This window comes from Poecilia latipinna, unplaced genomic scaffold (genome assembly GCF_001443285.1).
Source record: "Poecilia latipinna isolate Pla-1442-1.1 unplaced genomic scaffold, P_latipinna-1.0 Scaffold642, whole genome shotgun sequence".
Lineage (NCBI taxonomy): Eukaryota > Metazoa > Chordata > Actinopteri > Cyprinodontiformes > Poeciliidae > Poecilia > Poecilia latipinna.
In genome coordinates this window covers 267,811-285,351 of record NW_015113258.1, presented here as the reverse complement: position 1 = coordinate 285,351, position 17,541 = coordinate 267,811, and the positions used below count along the sequence as shown (strand labels likewise).

At 38.9% G+C, this 17,541-nt stretch overlaps 2 protein-coding genes across 2 annotated transcripts; one reads left to right on the top strand and one right to left on the bottom strand.

Moving 5' to 3' along the window:
• Positions 1 to 363: 363 nt before the first annotated feature.
• Positions 364 to 1,404, bottom strand: dnlz (DNL-type zinc finger). Its single transcript, XM_015043622.1, has 3 exons — positions 1,005 to 1,404; positions 721 to 860; positions 364 to 593 (listed from the first exon to the last, which is right to left on the bottom strand). Exons 1-3 carry the CDS (start codon positions 1,290 to 1,292, stop codon positions 446 to 448), a joined length of 576 nt encoding a protein of 191 aa, XP_014899108.1. The 5' UTR covers positions 1,293 to 1,404; the 3' UTR covers positions 364 to 445.
• Positions 1,405 to 3,402: 1,998 nt separating this feature from the next.
• Positions 3,403 to 15,778, top strand: lrrc8aa (leucine rich repeat containing 8 VRAC subunit Aa). The gene is made up of 3 exons (XM_015043618.1): positions 3,403 to 3,551; positions 9,783 to 11,901; positions 14,069 to 15,778. The coding sequence occupies exons 2-3, from the start codon at positions 9,793 to 9,795 to the stop codon at positions 14,342 to 14,344; spliced, it is 2,385 nt and encodes a 794-aa protein (XP_014899104.1). The 5' UTR covers positions 3,403 to 3,551; positions 9,783 to 9,792; the 3' UTR covers positions 14,345 to 15,778.
• The last annotated feature ends 1,763 nt before the right edge of the window (positions 15,779 to 17,541 follow it).

The window sequence follows — 17,541 nt, the reverse complement described above, 5'->3', positions numbered from 1 at the left end:
TGCCAATTTAACTCAGAATCCCACTAAAAATAATAGCGCACTTCTCGGGATCAAGCTGAACGTTTTGATACCACTTTTGTGGGGTGGACGCAGCAGTTTGAGCCGCATTAAGGGTGATAGAATAGATTCCTGCCAGGCAGTGCAAGGGCAGGCCCCAAAAAACTATAACCAAAAACGCAGGAGTGTTTCTCGCTTATTGATATGGAATAACCGAATAACCATCCAGAAGATATTTCAGGGAAAAAACACATATTTAAAATGTATTTGTTCAAACTTTTACTTTTCATCTGTTTTCATGCTTTTGTATCTTTTTTTTAGAACTCAGTTGCAACCTGGTTTGAAACATTTTCACTTAACTCTCCCTCAACACGGTCAAAAAGTTGTGTTTATTGTAAATATAAATATATATACATAGCAGTACAAAGTGCAAATGCTGTTAGTTAAATCATGTTGTTTCTGGCTCATTTTCTTTCTCTTTGTCAGTTTTTTGTGAATAGCCTCTGCTCTTTTCCTCCACGACTATTTCTAAAGCATCGCTTCCTTCAATCCTCTTCACGGTCTCCCCTTTGGCGGCGAGGATTTCCTCAATGTTTCTGAAACATGAAGCAGAACAACAATGTTTAAGCGATGTGAATACATTTGTAAGGCACTGTGCATGGCTTAAAAAATGTTATGTCTTTGTTATGTTTATTATGGTGTAAATCCTGCGGCTCCACCAACCTCTTCCCCTCCAGATCTGAGAACCAGCCGAGGTTGTCGGCGATGATATGGTGGTTCTTGCACCCTTGACAGGTCACTATTACCACCCCTTTATGGTAGGCCACTTTAGAGATCCTCTGCATGGACCTTGTGGAGCAAACCTGCAAACATGGCACAGCCCAAATCTTCAACACCTGTTACCTAAACATAATGCTGCAGACTGCATCACACAACTACAGTTTAAGAGGACAGAGCTTGGGAAAACAAGACGGAAACAAAAAACCACAGTCGAATAGTTGTGCTACCTTGCATGTGTAAACAAGATGATAATGTGTTGACTGGATCTTTCCCAGAGCTTCCTCTCTGGCTGGCGGTGAAGATGAGAATCCTCTGAAGGAGCTGGGATGAGCAGGTAGGACATGATGGTCCTGTGACGACAGCTGATCTAACCTGGTTCTGATGGTCGGACGGTGAAATAATACACATGGTCTGGATACGTTAACCCGCCTGTGGTAACACCGCGATAACAGGCTGGCAAGGAGCCTCCCTCTGGGAAACTCTAATAAAAAAAGACACCTTTGTAGAACTAGCATAATTGCTGTTTTTAGGGAGACAGAAAAGACTTTAAGGGCACATAAGTTTTAAGTTTCATCAACCGGGGAGAAATTGACGCGCTTTGATGACATCATCCGTCCTTGGTTTTTCAAAATAAGATATGCAATGACGTCAAACTAACATTAATGACAATTTCTCCAGACGTGTTGTTAAAATTACTGCTGATGCATTAAATGTTGCTTAGGAAAATTCTATTTCAATGTTCGGTTTGATTGCCTTTGAACTAGTATTTTTATTTTCTGCCAACGACCTAGAATTTTGCTTAGAGAAATTATCTGTTGCTAATCAGAAGCTTAGCAATAGAGTTTCAATTTAAAACTGAATTTTCACTGTAAATGTTCTGTTGTCCCTAAGTGAATTGTGCCATAGTTTTTCAAAATTTAGAGGGAGAGGCATTCTGGACATATAGCTGTACAAAACAAACAACACACACCTACGACAAATGAGTCAAGACAGGTATCATTTAGTCAAAAGGGTGAGGCACAAGGCCAGATAACTCTAACCATAGATAATAGCAGTAAGCAATGCATTTATTTTCTTAAAGTAGAATATCAAGGAAAAATAAGACCTTTCTGTATCTGTCTGTCAAATTTTTGGTCAATTTTACCTTCATTTGATTCTACTTCATTTGTTCATTTGATTCTAAGGCCATCAATATTATTAATCTTTTAATCAGGCTTTCAATACTTATTGCTTTAAGATTCATTGTAAATTAAATGAAATGTATGTGTTTTATTTTATTATTTATATTTATAAATAAGAAATATTAAGTAAAGTATATATTTTTAAATATTTTTATTTCTCATTCTATGATCCCAGTTGTCCAAATTAATTTCATTATTAGAATATTTTATTCAGTTTAGCATTTTTTGTGTACAATTATTTACAATACGACATTCTGTGTTACATTTGACTGTTGCAAACGTTCTCTATGAATGAAATTTGATCACATGATTATTATTCATACGTATTTTTGGAAGTTATTACAGTTACTTGTCTTAGAGGTTATTCAAACATGAACTACAGAAATACTTCTGAATCTATGCTCAGTGTCACTTCAATACATTGTGTCTTTTCATGGTAAATCTCTGCTGTAACAGCTTAAAAGTTCTCGGGACTTGTTCTCTATGTACATGCACTCTCTTGGAACAAAGATTTGACATTGGATTTACTTTCAGTCTTGTTTAGTTTCTGTGATAATATTTTATTGTGAGTGGAAGACTGATTTGACTACATAAAAGAGAAATGATGTTTTATTTTCTGGTTCAGGTACAGTGAGCAAAGCTAAATATGTCTTTCCACGTAGCACCACCAGGGGGAGACAAACAGATTTTGATATCAACTCCTGTTCCGAAATTGAAATACTCATGCAGTTTTAAAAAGCACATAAATATAAAGTGGGAGTAAAAGAGCATTCAATCCAATTTTTTTTTTCAAATAAAAATTAGAATATTTCTATTCATTCCACGACATGTTGATCATCATCTAAACTGATCAGAGAAGCAGCAAGAGGTCAAAATTGTCACAGCTATCTTTCGATTATTAAGGACTATTAAGCATGCCTGCTACAAAACTGACTGGATGAAACCCACTACAGGAAGAAAGATATAACTCCTGTTTAAAATTGGTCTAAATTCACGGAGGGAACACATGAAAAAAAAAAGTTGTTTTGATAGGATGAGACAAACATTGATTTTTTATTATTATTATTATTTTAGCCTGCATACAAAGCGCGATGTGTAAAAAAAAACCTAACTCAACCACACCCTGATCACACCATCTCCATGAAACATGGTGATGGCAGCATCATGGACCATGGATAAAGGGAAACTGGTCTTCTTACTCTAAAAGCTTTTAAGATAACATTAGATGTGTTTAAAGCAGAGCCAATTTAATCTTTGACTACCTCAGTCAGACATCTAAAAATGTGAAAAGTAAGTCACAAATGCAAATCAGCCAAGGGACTCTTGTCCCAGACAGAAACAGTGACGTAAACACTAGTGCCCTCTTCATATCCGTGCTTTTATTTTGAAGGCGGGGCGCTTGCAGCACTTCCTGCTGCTTTGTGAACGAACCGCTGCTCGGCTCGCTCTCGGATCTTCATGCTGTTTTCTGCTCTTCGGCTGTCCTGCGAGGCTCCGGCCTGGTGTCCGAGCGGCCCCAGTCACTGAGAACCGGTAGAGAAATGTGTCACCCGTGTACGGAGGAGGCGAGACACACCAGTGTTAAAAACACAGGTGAGTTTTCCCCCTTCTGTCTTTAATATGAGTGCATGTTTTTCTTAGTTAGCTGTGAGAGATATTACTGCCGCAGCGCGCTGCTGTGGAGTCGGGAGGGATGAGACATCGTTTCCCGTCTCTAGTCGACGGGTTGTTGTTCTGGAGGAGTCCGTCTGAAGAAAGGTCGCTCTTTTTGGTGAAACCGCACCCAATTCTGTCTAATGGGATCATAGCCAGAGTCGGAATTCTCTTGTAATTTATTAGAAATAAAACTAAAAACTCTTTCCAGCTGGAGGCCAGGGAGGTGTTTTGTTATTTTGGCTCAACCACACACTGCTGCTTATTCTCGGAGGTTATAAACGGATAAAAAGAAAAGCTTCTGTAATAGATTGTGTGTTTAATGTTGTCGATAAAATAATAAAGTCTTAATCAGACTGAGACTTCATTCTTAGGTCTGGTTTTAATGGTACAATAGAGGTATAATTAGTTTATTGCCGCAGTTTATTGCTACAATTATTATTGCTAGTATATTGAGGGATGCTATTTAAATAAACTACATACATTTAATTATAATTAAAAGCAAATTTATTGGCATTTAGTATTTAATAAATAAATGAGATGATATTGGTGGTTTATTACAAAATGGTGTGGATAAGAAAAGTAGTCAAGAGTCCTATTGTGTCTCTTGGGGAGCAGCTGAGTTGTACAACTCGCCACCAATCTGGTTTATGTTGTGGAGTGGAGCGATAATGCTTATAGAAAGCTGTTAGAAGTCCAATTTAACGTAGTCTCTGGTCAGATGAGACCAGAGTTTTACTTCGTGGGCTGCTCACTGAACACTGTGTGTGTGACAGAAACCTGCAACACACATCATCCTCACCCTGAAACATTGTGGTGGCTGCATCATGTTGCTGGGATGATTTTCTTTAGACTGGCCAGGTCCGAGTTGTTTCTTGAGTAAACAGTCCATAGAAGAACCTATCAATATATGAGATTTCTGAAAGCTTTTTTAAGGCCAATTGTAACAAAATTGGGATTTTTTTTTTTCCCATTTTGGAAAAATACTCTGTAATTAATAAGTTAATAATATTAATTTATCTCCATATATATTGACAAGCTTTCTAAAGTTTTGATTGTACTCTGTTCCAAGATCTGTATTGTGAGCATCTCTGTGTGTGGGTGTATATGATCTCACCAGAGCTGTCATAAAAAAAATGTCAGTCAGAACCAGTTTGACCCAGTTAATACAAAATCTTGCATGTTCCATCCAACACCCTGAGCAGACAGGCTCAGGGTGTTGATTTATTGAAACCAACTTGTTACAGGAAGGCATAAAAATCAAATAAAGTAAAGATAAAATCCACTGCAGTCTCTTTGATTTGCTAAAAAAAAAATCAAAAGAGCTGTCTCAAAAAGATTTAGGGTAATGCTTGAACTTATTATAGATGTAAAGTACAGGGGTTAACATTAACCTGCTTGAGAACTGCTGAACCAAGGGGCAGCGAGAACAAATAACAAATTTATTAAGCTGGTGGTGACTGAAGGGTGTGTTACCTAACTCTGCTAGGCGAATGGAGGGGGAAAAGGAGGTCTGTTTGGGAGAAACTCTAGTCTGTCTAAACCTTGAAGGGCTCTTTCTGCTCTTTTTTTGTGGACCATTACAGCGTTTCAAAAGGATCTGAGTTTAAAAGCTGCGATAACTCTGTTTAGTAATCAGAGAATGATATCCTGTGCTCAACAAATCTCTGTTTATGACCCAGATTTTTGTTGTCAGTATCAAGCATCTGTTCGCTTGCAGCAGAAACCCCGAGAAGTTTCTGGAAAACCGGTTGGTTTTTAAAGCTTATTGTTTTTGATATTTTTTCATCGCTTTCCATCTTAATTCCCTTTTAGGCAGCCATCTGCAGATGTGGTGTGAAGGAGTCAGAAAGAGGTGCCGATGATGCTTTCAGATCCTGTGGGTGTTTCCAACCACTTAGTTTGAAGTTGTTGTGGGGAAAATGTTAACAGTTGTGCTTTACATAAATGAGCTTCAAAGCCTACTGTAAGTGCCAGGAATGTTGGCATTCGTCCGTCTCTCAATCTATGCATTTCTCCAAACCGCATTTCCTGTTCAGCCAGATTGAATCCTGTGCCTTTATGGTTTCCTTGCAAATAGATGTACACCCTCACAGAGGCTGCCAGTTGAACCCTGGACTGACGGAAAAAACACTTAAAGACAAAACTAGGCTCTGATATGGAAAATCAGACATAGAACCCAAAACCATTTTCAGTGAAGCCTAAAGGTTGCTCATAAATCCTCCCTCTTGGCGTTATTTATTCAGCATGTTTGAGCTATTGAACGTTAACAATGAAAAGCTATTTTAGATTAAGCTGTTTTCCAGAGGACATGTTGTTTACCGAATTTATTTGTTTATGTGGCATTTTATATAGCATATACAAGAAGAATGACAACATCTAGCATACTGCCAGTGTGTTTGAACTTGTGCAACTTTTCAGAGAAGAAATTTACAGGAAAAAAATTGGTCTTTAGATTAAAAAAAAACCAAGTAGAGACTTACATTAAACATTTTAGGTTCTCATTTGTGGAAAAAAGCGATGCATTGATTTTCTTCCTGCTTACAAGTATATTACACTATATGCTGCTCTATCATATATCATACGATATATGATATATCTTAAGATTTTGTATATATTATATAATGTCATATTGTACATATGATTGGTGTGATATATCAAATTTATGGTATATCACATGATATAGTATCACATGACATCACATCATATCATATATCATTATATCGTATCATATATCCAACTTTCTAACAATAGGGCCAGACAGAGATTTAAAGAGGAGCCTCAAAAGCAAATGAGATGGATTAGCAGTGCTTGCCAACAAATAGAATATCTTATGTTGGTGATAATATTAGCCAATCATATCATATCATTGCGATAACAACATTAGTGGTGACATATTCCCATTTTGTTTTTGTTTTTTTCTCATCTGTGCTTCCATCACTCTGTGACCTTTAGCATTTTGGAGCATTGTCATTTAGGTCTGGGGTTTGCATTTGTTGCTGTGACACTCTGCCCAACTATTATTACACTCCAAGCAGTCCTTTGTGATATTAATATTGCACACTCTGATATTGTGATGATGATGATGACGATGATGATTATATAGTTTCAATATATTGTGCAGCCATAGTGCACATCCTGGACGTTGAGTTGTTAGCATGTCAGGACCGTCAGGAGATTGTCTTACAGCAACAGTGTCTTCAGTCAGAGGCCTTTTTCAGTCATTTCCAGACTGACTGCCACTGGAGATCTTTCCTGCCTTAAGCTTCAGCATCACTGTCCAACAATATGTTTTTTTTTCTCTCTTTGGGATAAATAAAGTATTTTTTCATATAATCTGAATATAAAAACCCAACAAGTTAATTTTGTAATTGTAACTGGTATAGACAAGTGAAATTGATCACCTGTAAAAACAATAAAAAAAAATACATGCCTGCTTTAGGCAGGCTGGTCTTGCCTGCATTGCTCTTAGCCTGTAGAGCGTAGCCTGGACAATAGCTGCTCTGTTTAAGAAACTATTTTAGAAGAAATGCACCAGGAGATTCACGAGCAGAGTGATTGTTTAATCCAATGCTGAAATTCTCCTTTTGAACACACTTATGATGTCATCTTCCTTTGGGACTGCTTAGGTCCCAGCAAATGTTAAACTTGTGTTCTGTGTCGCAGCGATATTGTCAGATAGCAATAAGACTCTTGCAGAAGAAATCTTATTTTATGTCCCCATTTTATAACAAGCTGACTGTGATAGCATCATAAATGTTTTTTTTAGATCACACAACCTTTTTGTTATAGTTTACATGAACATATCAGTAGGTTCTTGCAACAGGCCGCCGTTTGCAGCTTTAATTACAAAGTTTATTTATTCTAGTTCCACCACCCACTTTCCTTCCCTTTATCAAGAGCGTGGCATACTGTCATTATAAACATTCTTGATGTTGTGTCTAGTGTCAGATGTAGTTCTAATCTCAGGATTACTCTGGAATATGAATCCCATTTGTGTCACAAAATTGGTTTTGTTGCTAAATACCATGTGAATTTTCTTATTGAGGGCTATTTTAGCAGCTGCTGGGAAGTGAAGCCCAACATAGAAGATTCTATGATTCCTAATATGTCTAGAACAAGTTAACACTACTTTTTTTTAATGACTTACCATGCTTTTTTAATTTCCCTTTTGGGTCAATGAGGTATTTTTGAATTAGAATAATTTTTGCTTAAATTTACAGAGTCACTCTGTAACCATTTTGTCTGTTTTTTAAAATTAAGAGTAAAGCCTTGTTAGTGGTTTGTCTCTCATCTGGTGTAAAGTTGCCTCGCTTGCAATATAAATAATTAATCACTACTTATTGCAGGACTGCTGGAACAATATTTTGAATGCTGTTCATATGTATTATGTTACAGTTCTTAAAGACAAATCAGAGAATCTGGAGAACTAAAACCACCCGCATACCTTTCTTTTTTATATGTGTCTCTGTATTAAGGTCAAGCAGGTCTTATAAGATGGAAATGGTTGTTAATGATATTGAGAAACTTAAAATAAATGTACTGTAAGACTTAATTGTTGGCGTCTTAGCATTGGTAGCTCTCAGACAGTCTTGTTTTTCTTATTTGCTTAGTAAAGCCTCCTTGTTATCTTCCAGTCATACTCTAGCATAAATGAACAGCTGAAAAAGTTTGCGGTTTTTTTAAGCTGCCATCAGCATGATAAGTTTCACTTCCTTTTCGAGTAGAAAGTTTGTCATTTTCTATTTAAACAGTTTCCTGATGTCAGATCAGCATCTTCTTCTTAGCTCTGATTTGTCAGTGAGAGTTACCTGATTGACAGAGCTCATCTGAAGGTCCATGTATTTTTCTAAGATGGTAAAGTGGGGTTTTAAATAAAGCCAAAGGTTCAAACTTGAACATTATTTCAGAAAAAGAAGCTGATTTTGAAAATTGTCTGAACTGCACTGTGTCTGCCAGGCTCCTTTATCTGGTTTGACAATCGCTAACATCTACGTTCTGCATGGAGTGTGAGGGTGACGATACAATACATATTTTGGAGTTTAATGCCTAGCATTTGTTGATTGCTCATCATGAATTGTATCAGAAAATCAAATCTTGCATCATGTTGATAAAAATATATAGGCTGAACAACCTGGAAAAACTTAAGGTTGTTCAGTGCTGCTGCCCTGCCCTTTCTTTAAAATTTTACACAATTTCCTGAGTTCTTAATGCAACAACAATGACACACTGTGGTAACGTTAAAAAAAAAAAACCCCACACTCAGCATGCCAGTGGACTCTTTATTAAAAGTTATTTTCTAATTAGCCAGTTTTAGTTTAATAACTCCTCTTTTCCAGTGAGTTCACAACTTTGCATTATGCTACAACTATAAATTAATTAATTATGAGGAAATACACAGATCTTGGCTAAATGACTTTTGTTAGGGGTGACTGAATGAATGTATCTCCTATTTCCTTGTTATCATAACTCAACAGACATCAATATTCGATGTATGAAAATGAACACCTGGCTAATTTGCATATTTGTTCATACTGCACATTGTTGAAGCACAAAAGAAGTTACATGATTATTACCCGATACATGATGATATGGCAAAAAGACTTATGTTTGAAGTAAGAGGCACATATGAAGATGTTCCTATGAGTAAGCCTGTCACAATAAGCAATTAATCAATTAGACACACAATAAATTAAATAGTGGTTTTTATTTCTGCTTTATTTATTAGTTTCAGTTGTTGTGTTTTATTTTGGATGTTTGAAATCTTCCAGGTTCAGTGTTTAGTGTTCTGTACAAATTTGTCTTTAAGAGGGTGAACTTGCATTATTTTCCCATTACCAATGTATTACTTGCAAATGATCCCACTCCTATATCAACAATATTATCATTTATCACAATAAATACTGGGACAATTTAATATCCAGCAAAATTTGTTATTTACCTAAGAGATAATACCAAAACTGGACTTTTTTGGTATTATCAATACCAAAAAAGTATTGGTAATACTTTTTTGGTATTATCAATACCAAAAAAGTATTATTTGTTGTGGAAAGGTAAGACTGAGATTCATTTCCCTGAAAATGTTTTCAATTTTGGAAGAACAAATTGTGCATTTCCTCTAAGCCATAACAAATAAAAAGAAGTAATATTTTGTTTTTCCTGCTTTCACAGATAAACCATCATGATTCCCATCACAGAGCTTCGGTACTTTGCTGACACCCAGCCAACATACCGCATCCTGAAGCCATGGTGGGACGTTTTCACCGACTACATCTCAATCATCATGCTGATGATCGCGGTGTTCGGCGGGACGCTTCAGGTCACGCAGGACAAGATGATCTGCCTGCCTTGCAAGTGGATCCTCAACGACACTTGCGATGCCATGCCAAATGGAACAGGCATCTACGCCCCAGAGCCCAAAGGCATTCGATACGACCTGGATCGACACCAGTACAACTATGTCGACGCCGTCTGCTATGAGAACAAGCTGCACTGGTTTGCTAAGTATTTCCCTTATCTGGTGCTGCTCCACACTCTCATCTTCCTGGCCTGCAGTAACTTCTGGTTCAAATTCCCACGCACGAGCTCCAAACTGGAGCACTTTGTCTCCATCCTCCTCAAGTGCTTCGACTCGCCGTGGACAACGAGGGCTTTGTCTGAAACCGTGGTGGAGGAGAGCGACCCCAAACCGGTGGGGAAAACGAACGGCTCCATGGATAAGAAGGCGTCGAGCGTGAGCGAGGATGTCGAGGCCAGCATTCCCATGCTCCAGCGAACAAAGTCCAGGATCGAGCAAGGGATTGTGGATCGCTCTGAGACCGGGGTTTTGGACAAAAAGGAAGGGGAGCAGGCCAAGGCACTTTTTGAGAAAGTGAAGAAGTTCCGGATTCACGTTGAGGAAGGCGACATAGTCTACCGCCTTTACATACGTCAGACCATCATCAAAGTAATCAAGTTCATACTGATAATTAGCTACACAGGCTATTACGTAAGCTGCATCAAGTTCAGCGTGGTGTGCTCAGTGAACATGGAGAAACTGACAGGGTACCGTCTGTTTTATTGTGCACATCCATTGGCGACTCTTTTCAAGATCTTGGCCTGTTTTTACATCAGCCTGGTTATTGTTTACGGCCTCATCTGCATGTACACGCTCTGCTGGATGGTGAGACGCTCCCTCAAACGCTACTCCTTCGAGTCGATCCGCGAGGAGAGCAGTTACAGTGACATCCCCGACCTCAAGAACGACTTTGCCTTCATGCTACACATGATAGATCAGTATGACCCTCTGTACTCCAAGCGCTTTGCCGTGTTCCTGTCAGAGGTCAGCGAGAACAAGCTGAGGCAGCTGAACCTCAACAACGAGTGGACGTTAGAGAAGCTGAGGCAGCGGATCACCAAGAACTCCCAGGAGAAACTGGAGCTTCATCTTTTCATGCTCAGCGGGATCCCCGACACGGTGTTCGATCTGGTGGAGCTGGAGGTTCTGAAGCTGGAGCTGATCCCGGACGTGACAATACCCCCCATCATCGCCCAGCTCTCCAACCTGAGGGAGATGTGGCTTTACCACACTCCAGCTAAGATCGAAGCTCCAGCTCTGGCTTTCTTAAGGGAGAACCTCAAGTCTCTCCACATCAAGTTCACGGACATCAAGGAGATCCCACTGTGGATCTACAGCCTGAAGAACCTCAGCGAGCTGCACCTGACCGGAAACCTGAGCGCCGAGAACAATCGCTTCATCGTGATCGACGGGCTCCGGGAGCTCAAGAGCCTGAAAGTGCTGCGTCTGAAAAGCAACCTGACCAAGCTTCCTCAGGTGGTGACCGACGTGGGCGTGCACCTCCAGAAGCTGTCCATTAACAACGAGGGCACCAAGCTGATGGTGCTCAACAGCCTCAAGAAGATGGTCAACCTGACAGAACTCGAGCTCATTCGCTGTGACCTCGAGCGCATCCCGCACTCCATCTTCAGCTTGCACAACTTGCAGGAGATCGACCTGAAGGACAACAACCTGAAGACGATAGAGGAGATCATCAGCTTCCAGCACCTGTACCGCCTCGTGTGCCTGAAGCTCTGGTACAACCAGATCGCTTACATCCCCATCCAGATCGGAACGCTCACCAACCTGGAGAGGCTCTACCTGAACAGGAACAAGATCGAGAAGATTCCCAGCCAGCTCTTCTTCTGTCGCAAGCTGCGCTTCCTGGATCTGAGCCACAACAATCTGACGAGCATCCACCCAGACATCGGCTTCCTCCAGAACCTGCAGTATTTTGCCGTGACAGCAAACAGGGTAAGAAGCTGAAACATTACTATTTATCTAAAGTTCTGTGTAAAGCTACTTGCTGTCAAAGTTTTCAGCAGTTTTTCCTTCCAGTTTTTAAAAGACAACTATCCAGATTAACCTGACCCAGACAGCGCGAGTAACTGGCTCCGGTCATGATGTAACTGTGATTAAGGACATTATTTTTGGTTGTTTTTGGTTGTTTCCTGAACTTTCGCAAAAGTTCAGAATGGAGAAATCACTCACATAGAACCTGTAAAAGCCATTTCTGACACTTTACGACTCCAACGAACCACAGTGAGAGCCATTGTTCAGAAATGGAGAAAACAAATGGAGTAGAGAACCTTCCCAGGAGAGGCTGGCCTTCAAAAACGACTTCAAGAGCAACTAAATGAGTCATTCGGGGGTCACAAAATAACTCAGAACAATATCTAAATCGCTTAAGACCTCAAGTTTTTTTTTGTTGAGGATGGAGTTCATGGTTAAAAAACAAGAAAGAGACTGGGCAAAATTGTGGACACAAATGTGAACTTTTTTGAAAGGCGTGCTTCCAGTTACATTGGGTTTAAAACTAAGACAGCATTTCAGAAAAAGGAACAGTGGTTTGTGATGATCTGGGGTGACTTTGCTTCTTCTGAGTTTTGCCAGCCTAATGTACTTTATGGAACCATGAATGCTGCTCACTACCAGGAAATACAGAGAAAACACTCGCAACACGCAGCAGGACAATTTATCCTAGCAGACAATCAAGTCAATTTCTGTTGACTTGATTGTCAACAACAGAGGTTGACAATCAACCTCTGTTGTTAAGAGAACACTTTTTCACAACAGCTTGTGATATTCCATGTAATACATGAATCGTTTGGTTTGAAAATCTAACTTGCTCAAGGATTCAGATTAAAAAACTATCTGATTCCTCCTCAAGAAATGCTGCTTCGAGCTCCGCGTGCAAACAACATGGTGTGTTTTCAGTTAACGCTACTATTACTGCTGTTTTACTGCGCTGGCTCGAGTGGCTTCTTGCTGAAAATAACCTGCAGCAGGTCTGCGAGCAGCCACGAATAGCTCAGGACCAATCCTTTGTACTTCTTCTTCTAGTTTGTTTACACTTTCAGAATATTACCAGGTTCAAGTGGATTTTAACAGTGAAATTAATGGTAATGCCTCCCATTTCAGCTGTGATTCGTATGAAATTAAATAGGAGAATCAACTTCTTGGAGCAATCAGAACAAAGTAAATACAAATATCATTGGATTTATTCTTTGGGCCTGTTTTCATGTCTGGTTTGTGTTTCATTCTGACATGAAGCAGAAATAGCTGGCTTTTTTTATGTATTATTGCTTACTAATGTAATCAGTGCTTTGCAAAAGTATTCACACCCCTTGAACTTTGTCAGATTGCGAATTCTCACTGGGATTATATGGGCTACTCCATTACATGTTACGACAGGCCAGAAATTTGACAGTTACAGATATTATTTTTGACATGTGTCCAACATGCAAAAGTTAACATTTGCATTTGGATGCAATGGTAAAATAGGTAAGTATTTGTCAGTTCAAGTGAGGTTAAATCTACAGTTTTTTGCTGTGAATTTTACAGTTACATAAACTAGCTCTGGGCAGTAAATCAATATCAGTATATACCTTGACATTATAAATATCAGTAGAAAGTACGGTAACAAAATGTTCAATCATTTCAGTCAAATCTAAACCAGAACTGCACAGTACTCTGGGGGTTGTAGATAGAGTTCAATGAATTATGTGGATTGTTTTTCCTAGTAAAAACTTGGTTTGGGCCACTTGGAAATGGGTTTTGGGCCACTTGTGGCCCTCGGGCCACCATTTGAAGAGCCTTGTCTTACAAATGAAACCTAAAAAGTTTGACACTCACCCTTCGAAACCCTAAAATTAAGTTTCACTTGTAAAACTGAAACTTTTATAAGTTTCAGGTCTTAAGACCTCCATTGTCTTAAAGATGGAAATTTTAAGACAATGACAATGCAATATCAAAAATATGTTAAAACAATGCATCATAGTCCTTCTGTCTCACAGTTATGTTGTCCTTTTCACATTATAAACATTTGCATTTGCTGAAACACAACAAAATATAAAAACTTTCAAACATTGCCTTCCTGTTACCCCTCTTGGCATCAGCTTTTTAAATCTCTCTGTTTCAGATTGAGACTTTGCCCCCGGAGCTGTTTCAGTGCAAGAAACTCCGCACTCTGAACCTGGGGAACAACTGCTTGCAGACGCTGCCGTCGCGCTTCGGGGAACTCACCGGGTTGACCCAGCTGGAGCTGAGGGGCAACCGTCTCGAGTGCCTCCCGGTGGAGCTCGGCGAGTGTCGGCTGCTGAAGAAGAGCGGCCTGGTGGTGGAGGAAGACCTGTTCAACACGCTGCCAACGGAAGTCAAGGAGCATCTGTGGAGGGCCGATAAGGAGCAAGTTTGAGCCAAAACATAAATGCTGACGGGAAGCTTAAAGAGGCTTGTTGAAGCCAGGACAACCTTAAAGACAGACGCAGCTGCATTGGCCGTGAAAGCAAAGGCAAACTGACAGCTTGTCTGCTTCAGGAGCAGACAGGATGATTGATTAGTAAGCTTTTCCTGATTGCAAAGCTGCCGAGAATCTGGAAGCTGCTGTTAAATATGCATGCCATAGTGGGATCATTCTGAAGCAAAACTGGTTCATCGGACGACTTTGCACGACTCAGCTCTGCCAGTGAGCTAACTGTACTCTTTTTTTTTTTTATTATTATTATTTTACCGAGCACAGGGTACTTGCACAAATGAAACATGTTTAACGCTGAATTCACCCATCCCTCCTCTGGACTTCATATCTCGGAGGAACTTTTGTTTTTTCAGTTGTAGCACAACGTGGCTCGCTGAATCTGAGGATGTTATCAAGCCAATCGTTTCTCGACTCAAACCTAATCTGGTCAGGCATGAACTTGTTTTTTTTTTTTTTTCCATCCGTCTCTTTAATCTCATCATGCATCTTCTTATGGGCACAAAATGACTCTGACTACGAACAAATCATCGCACAGGTAATCTCGCAGCTTCGGCCTTAATTCTGAGAAAACCGCTGGAAATGATTGCAAAAAAAAAAATAATTATTAAGAACAAACTACATCTAAAAACACCCTGCAGTTATAAATCCCCTCATCAGCTCGTGTGGCAAGCTGTAACTTGCACAGGAAGAAGTTGAAGCCGGCTTCAGTGTTTGTCTTTTGCTCCGTCACCAAATGTTATTTTTACTCAGACGTGCAACCAGGAAACAGCGTGACTCGGAATCAAACACTATAAACACTTTGTTAATGCTTAGCTGCATTTGAAGGCAGAGTATTATGACTGAAGATAGAACCAGAGGATGGTTCAGAAACACAGTTTCAGCAAATAAGTGTTCACTTCCTGTGAACTTCTGGAACATGTACACTAGTCAGATAATTTAAGTGACCTTTGTTCATTTCAGAACATATTTTATTTTAAAGAATGAAATGTAACTCTAATGTACAATAAGCCACATTATGGCACCAACTATTCAGGTCCATTTGTTTTCAGATTAACATATTCAATGTCATGAAAACTTACTTACCCCCTTACAGAATTCTTTTGTTTTTAGTAAGCTTATCAAAGAAATGTTAATGTCAGACAACTATCAACCAAGTAAACACAAAAAGCTGCTTTCACACTGTGATTTAATGATTTATTAAGAAAAAAAAAAGCTATCCAAACTAACATGGCCCTGTAATGAAATGTGACAGAGCATATCTTGAATTACTTTCACTTGTCAAACTGCTTGTCCCAAATTAAGTAGAACCTGTTTGACAACACGAAGCAGGTTAGAAGATCTCAAAAAGCAGCACGAGACCATATTTGAAAAAAATTCAAGAATCAGAAAGAAAGTCATTGATGTTTATGCGAAAAGGATCACGATTTTTTTGAAGGATTTAGAACTATTAAATCCTAACTTTAGACATTATCCACATGCAGATATGTTTGATGATCACAAACGTTTATGTATGTTGGAAACACAAACAGAAGAAATCTTTAAGGGGGGAAAAAACACCTTTTTCCTGCCAATATATGCCAATCATGCAAACCATAAGCATCATGGAAACTACTCAGCAAATTGATTCACACCACGGCTTACGTTCTAAATCTGGAAATCTTGGAAAGTTCATTTTGGAAGCACGTAGGATGTGAATCAGTCTGAAGGAGAGAGGAGTTGTCTGCAGCGCTGTGTCCATGCAGACTCTCACTGTATAGTCATCATGCTCACGTTGCTCCACGGAAAGGAGTAGACATTTGCCACTAATGTGTTTATTCATTCGCAAAGCAGCCGAGGACAAACGAAATTGCAAAGCGACGGGAACTAGTTTGGACCGGATTCCAAAAGGGAAGCGGGTTTTGTCGACTAAGATCGGAGAGAGTGAGCTGTATCACCTTCCACGCTCCAAATTAGTGCAGCATGCCTTGTCTGCTTGAAACACTTTTCTTGTTTAGACCTGGGATTTAATAGCATCATGTGGAGCAAATGTCTTACGTCTACTCCTGCCAAATGTCTCTTATTGCTAATGTAGCCTTCGTTTTTTACTGGCTATATCCTGTTAATGATCACAAACATCGTCAGGGCTTTTTCTGTTGTGTTGTAAAATGTATAGCTCAAATATTTAATGCTTTTTTTTATTCTTCACAGCTGTTTTTCTTTTGATTTTTAAAGGTACAGTAGGAGGAAGGAATGGGCTGGTAGAAGACTTTGCCAGTATGTAACCTTTGTGCAAAACAAAACCCTTATCAAATGACATAATTTCTTTTATTTATAACAGAAAAGTAAAGTTTTTTGCTATTGGTACAACATTATAAAGGCAAAGATATGTGATTGTTTTTTGTAACATACACTTGTTATTTTATAGGCTAATGCAAAAAAAAAAAAAAAAAGATAGAATACCTGCTAAAAAAAGTAGTTTATAAAAGTAGTTAGCTCCGTGTCACAGATACTTGGAGATTCCTCAGCAATATTAGCATAATTTCTGCAGAAACTTCATTATTGTGATTTCTTTCAAAATAGGAATGCACAATACATTGGTATTAACACTGGTAGCAGTGGATGTGAGTCAGTTTTCAACAACCGGTATTGGTCCGATAAGTAGAACTGGTTTGATTTGACTAATTTATGTATTTTATATTGTCGTTGCACAGGATTATTTGGGTTTCTAACTGAAACAGAGAAGCAATAAGAGCAGTATAGTCATTTTTAAGGAAATATGTACAATATCAGTTATTAACCAACACGGCAACATCAATTTTGGATCAGTGCATCCCAGTTTTAAAGACTAACTTTTATGCACAGCATCCAAGAAATTAGACACGGTCAAATAAATCATCTAGTTACCATTATCAGACAATAAACGACTGGAAAAGTGGGCAATACCTAAGCACAACAGCTCGTGCTGACAAATACTCTCTTCAGTGTAGAAGTTGCTACAGAAGGAGAAAATGTAGTTAACTATTTTTAATATTAGTAACATGATAAAAAAAAATAATCTTGGAAGTTTTGGAAATCTTAGTCATTTTAAGGATCCATTTATTTTACAAATAAACAGACCTTACTGTTTGCAGTTTCTTTGATTTAAGCGGCTTAAAACA

Coding starts and splice junctions, on each gene's coding strand:
- dnlz (XM_015043622.1), bottom strand. CDS start 1,292: ATGCTAGTTCTACAAAGGTGTCTTTTTTTATTAGAGTTTCCCAGAGGG. Junction 861..1,004: donor ATCTTGTTTACACATGCAAG/GTAGCACAACTA, acceptor CCATGTTTGCAG/GTTTGCTCCACAAGGTCCAT. Junction 594..720: donor TCAGATCTGGAGGGGAAGAG/GTTGGTGGAGCC, acceptor TTCATGTTTCAG/AAACATTGAGGAAATCCTCG.
- lrrc8aa (XM_015043618.1), top strand. CDS start 9,793: ATGATTCCCATCACAGAGCTTCGGTACTTTGCTGACACCCAGCCAACA. Junction 11,902..14,068: donor TTGCCGTGACAGCAAACAGG/GTAAGAAGCTGA, acceptor TCTCTGTTTCAG/ATTGAGACTTTGCCCCCGGA.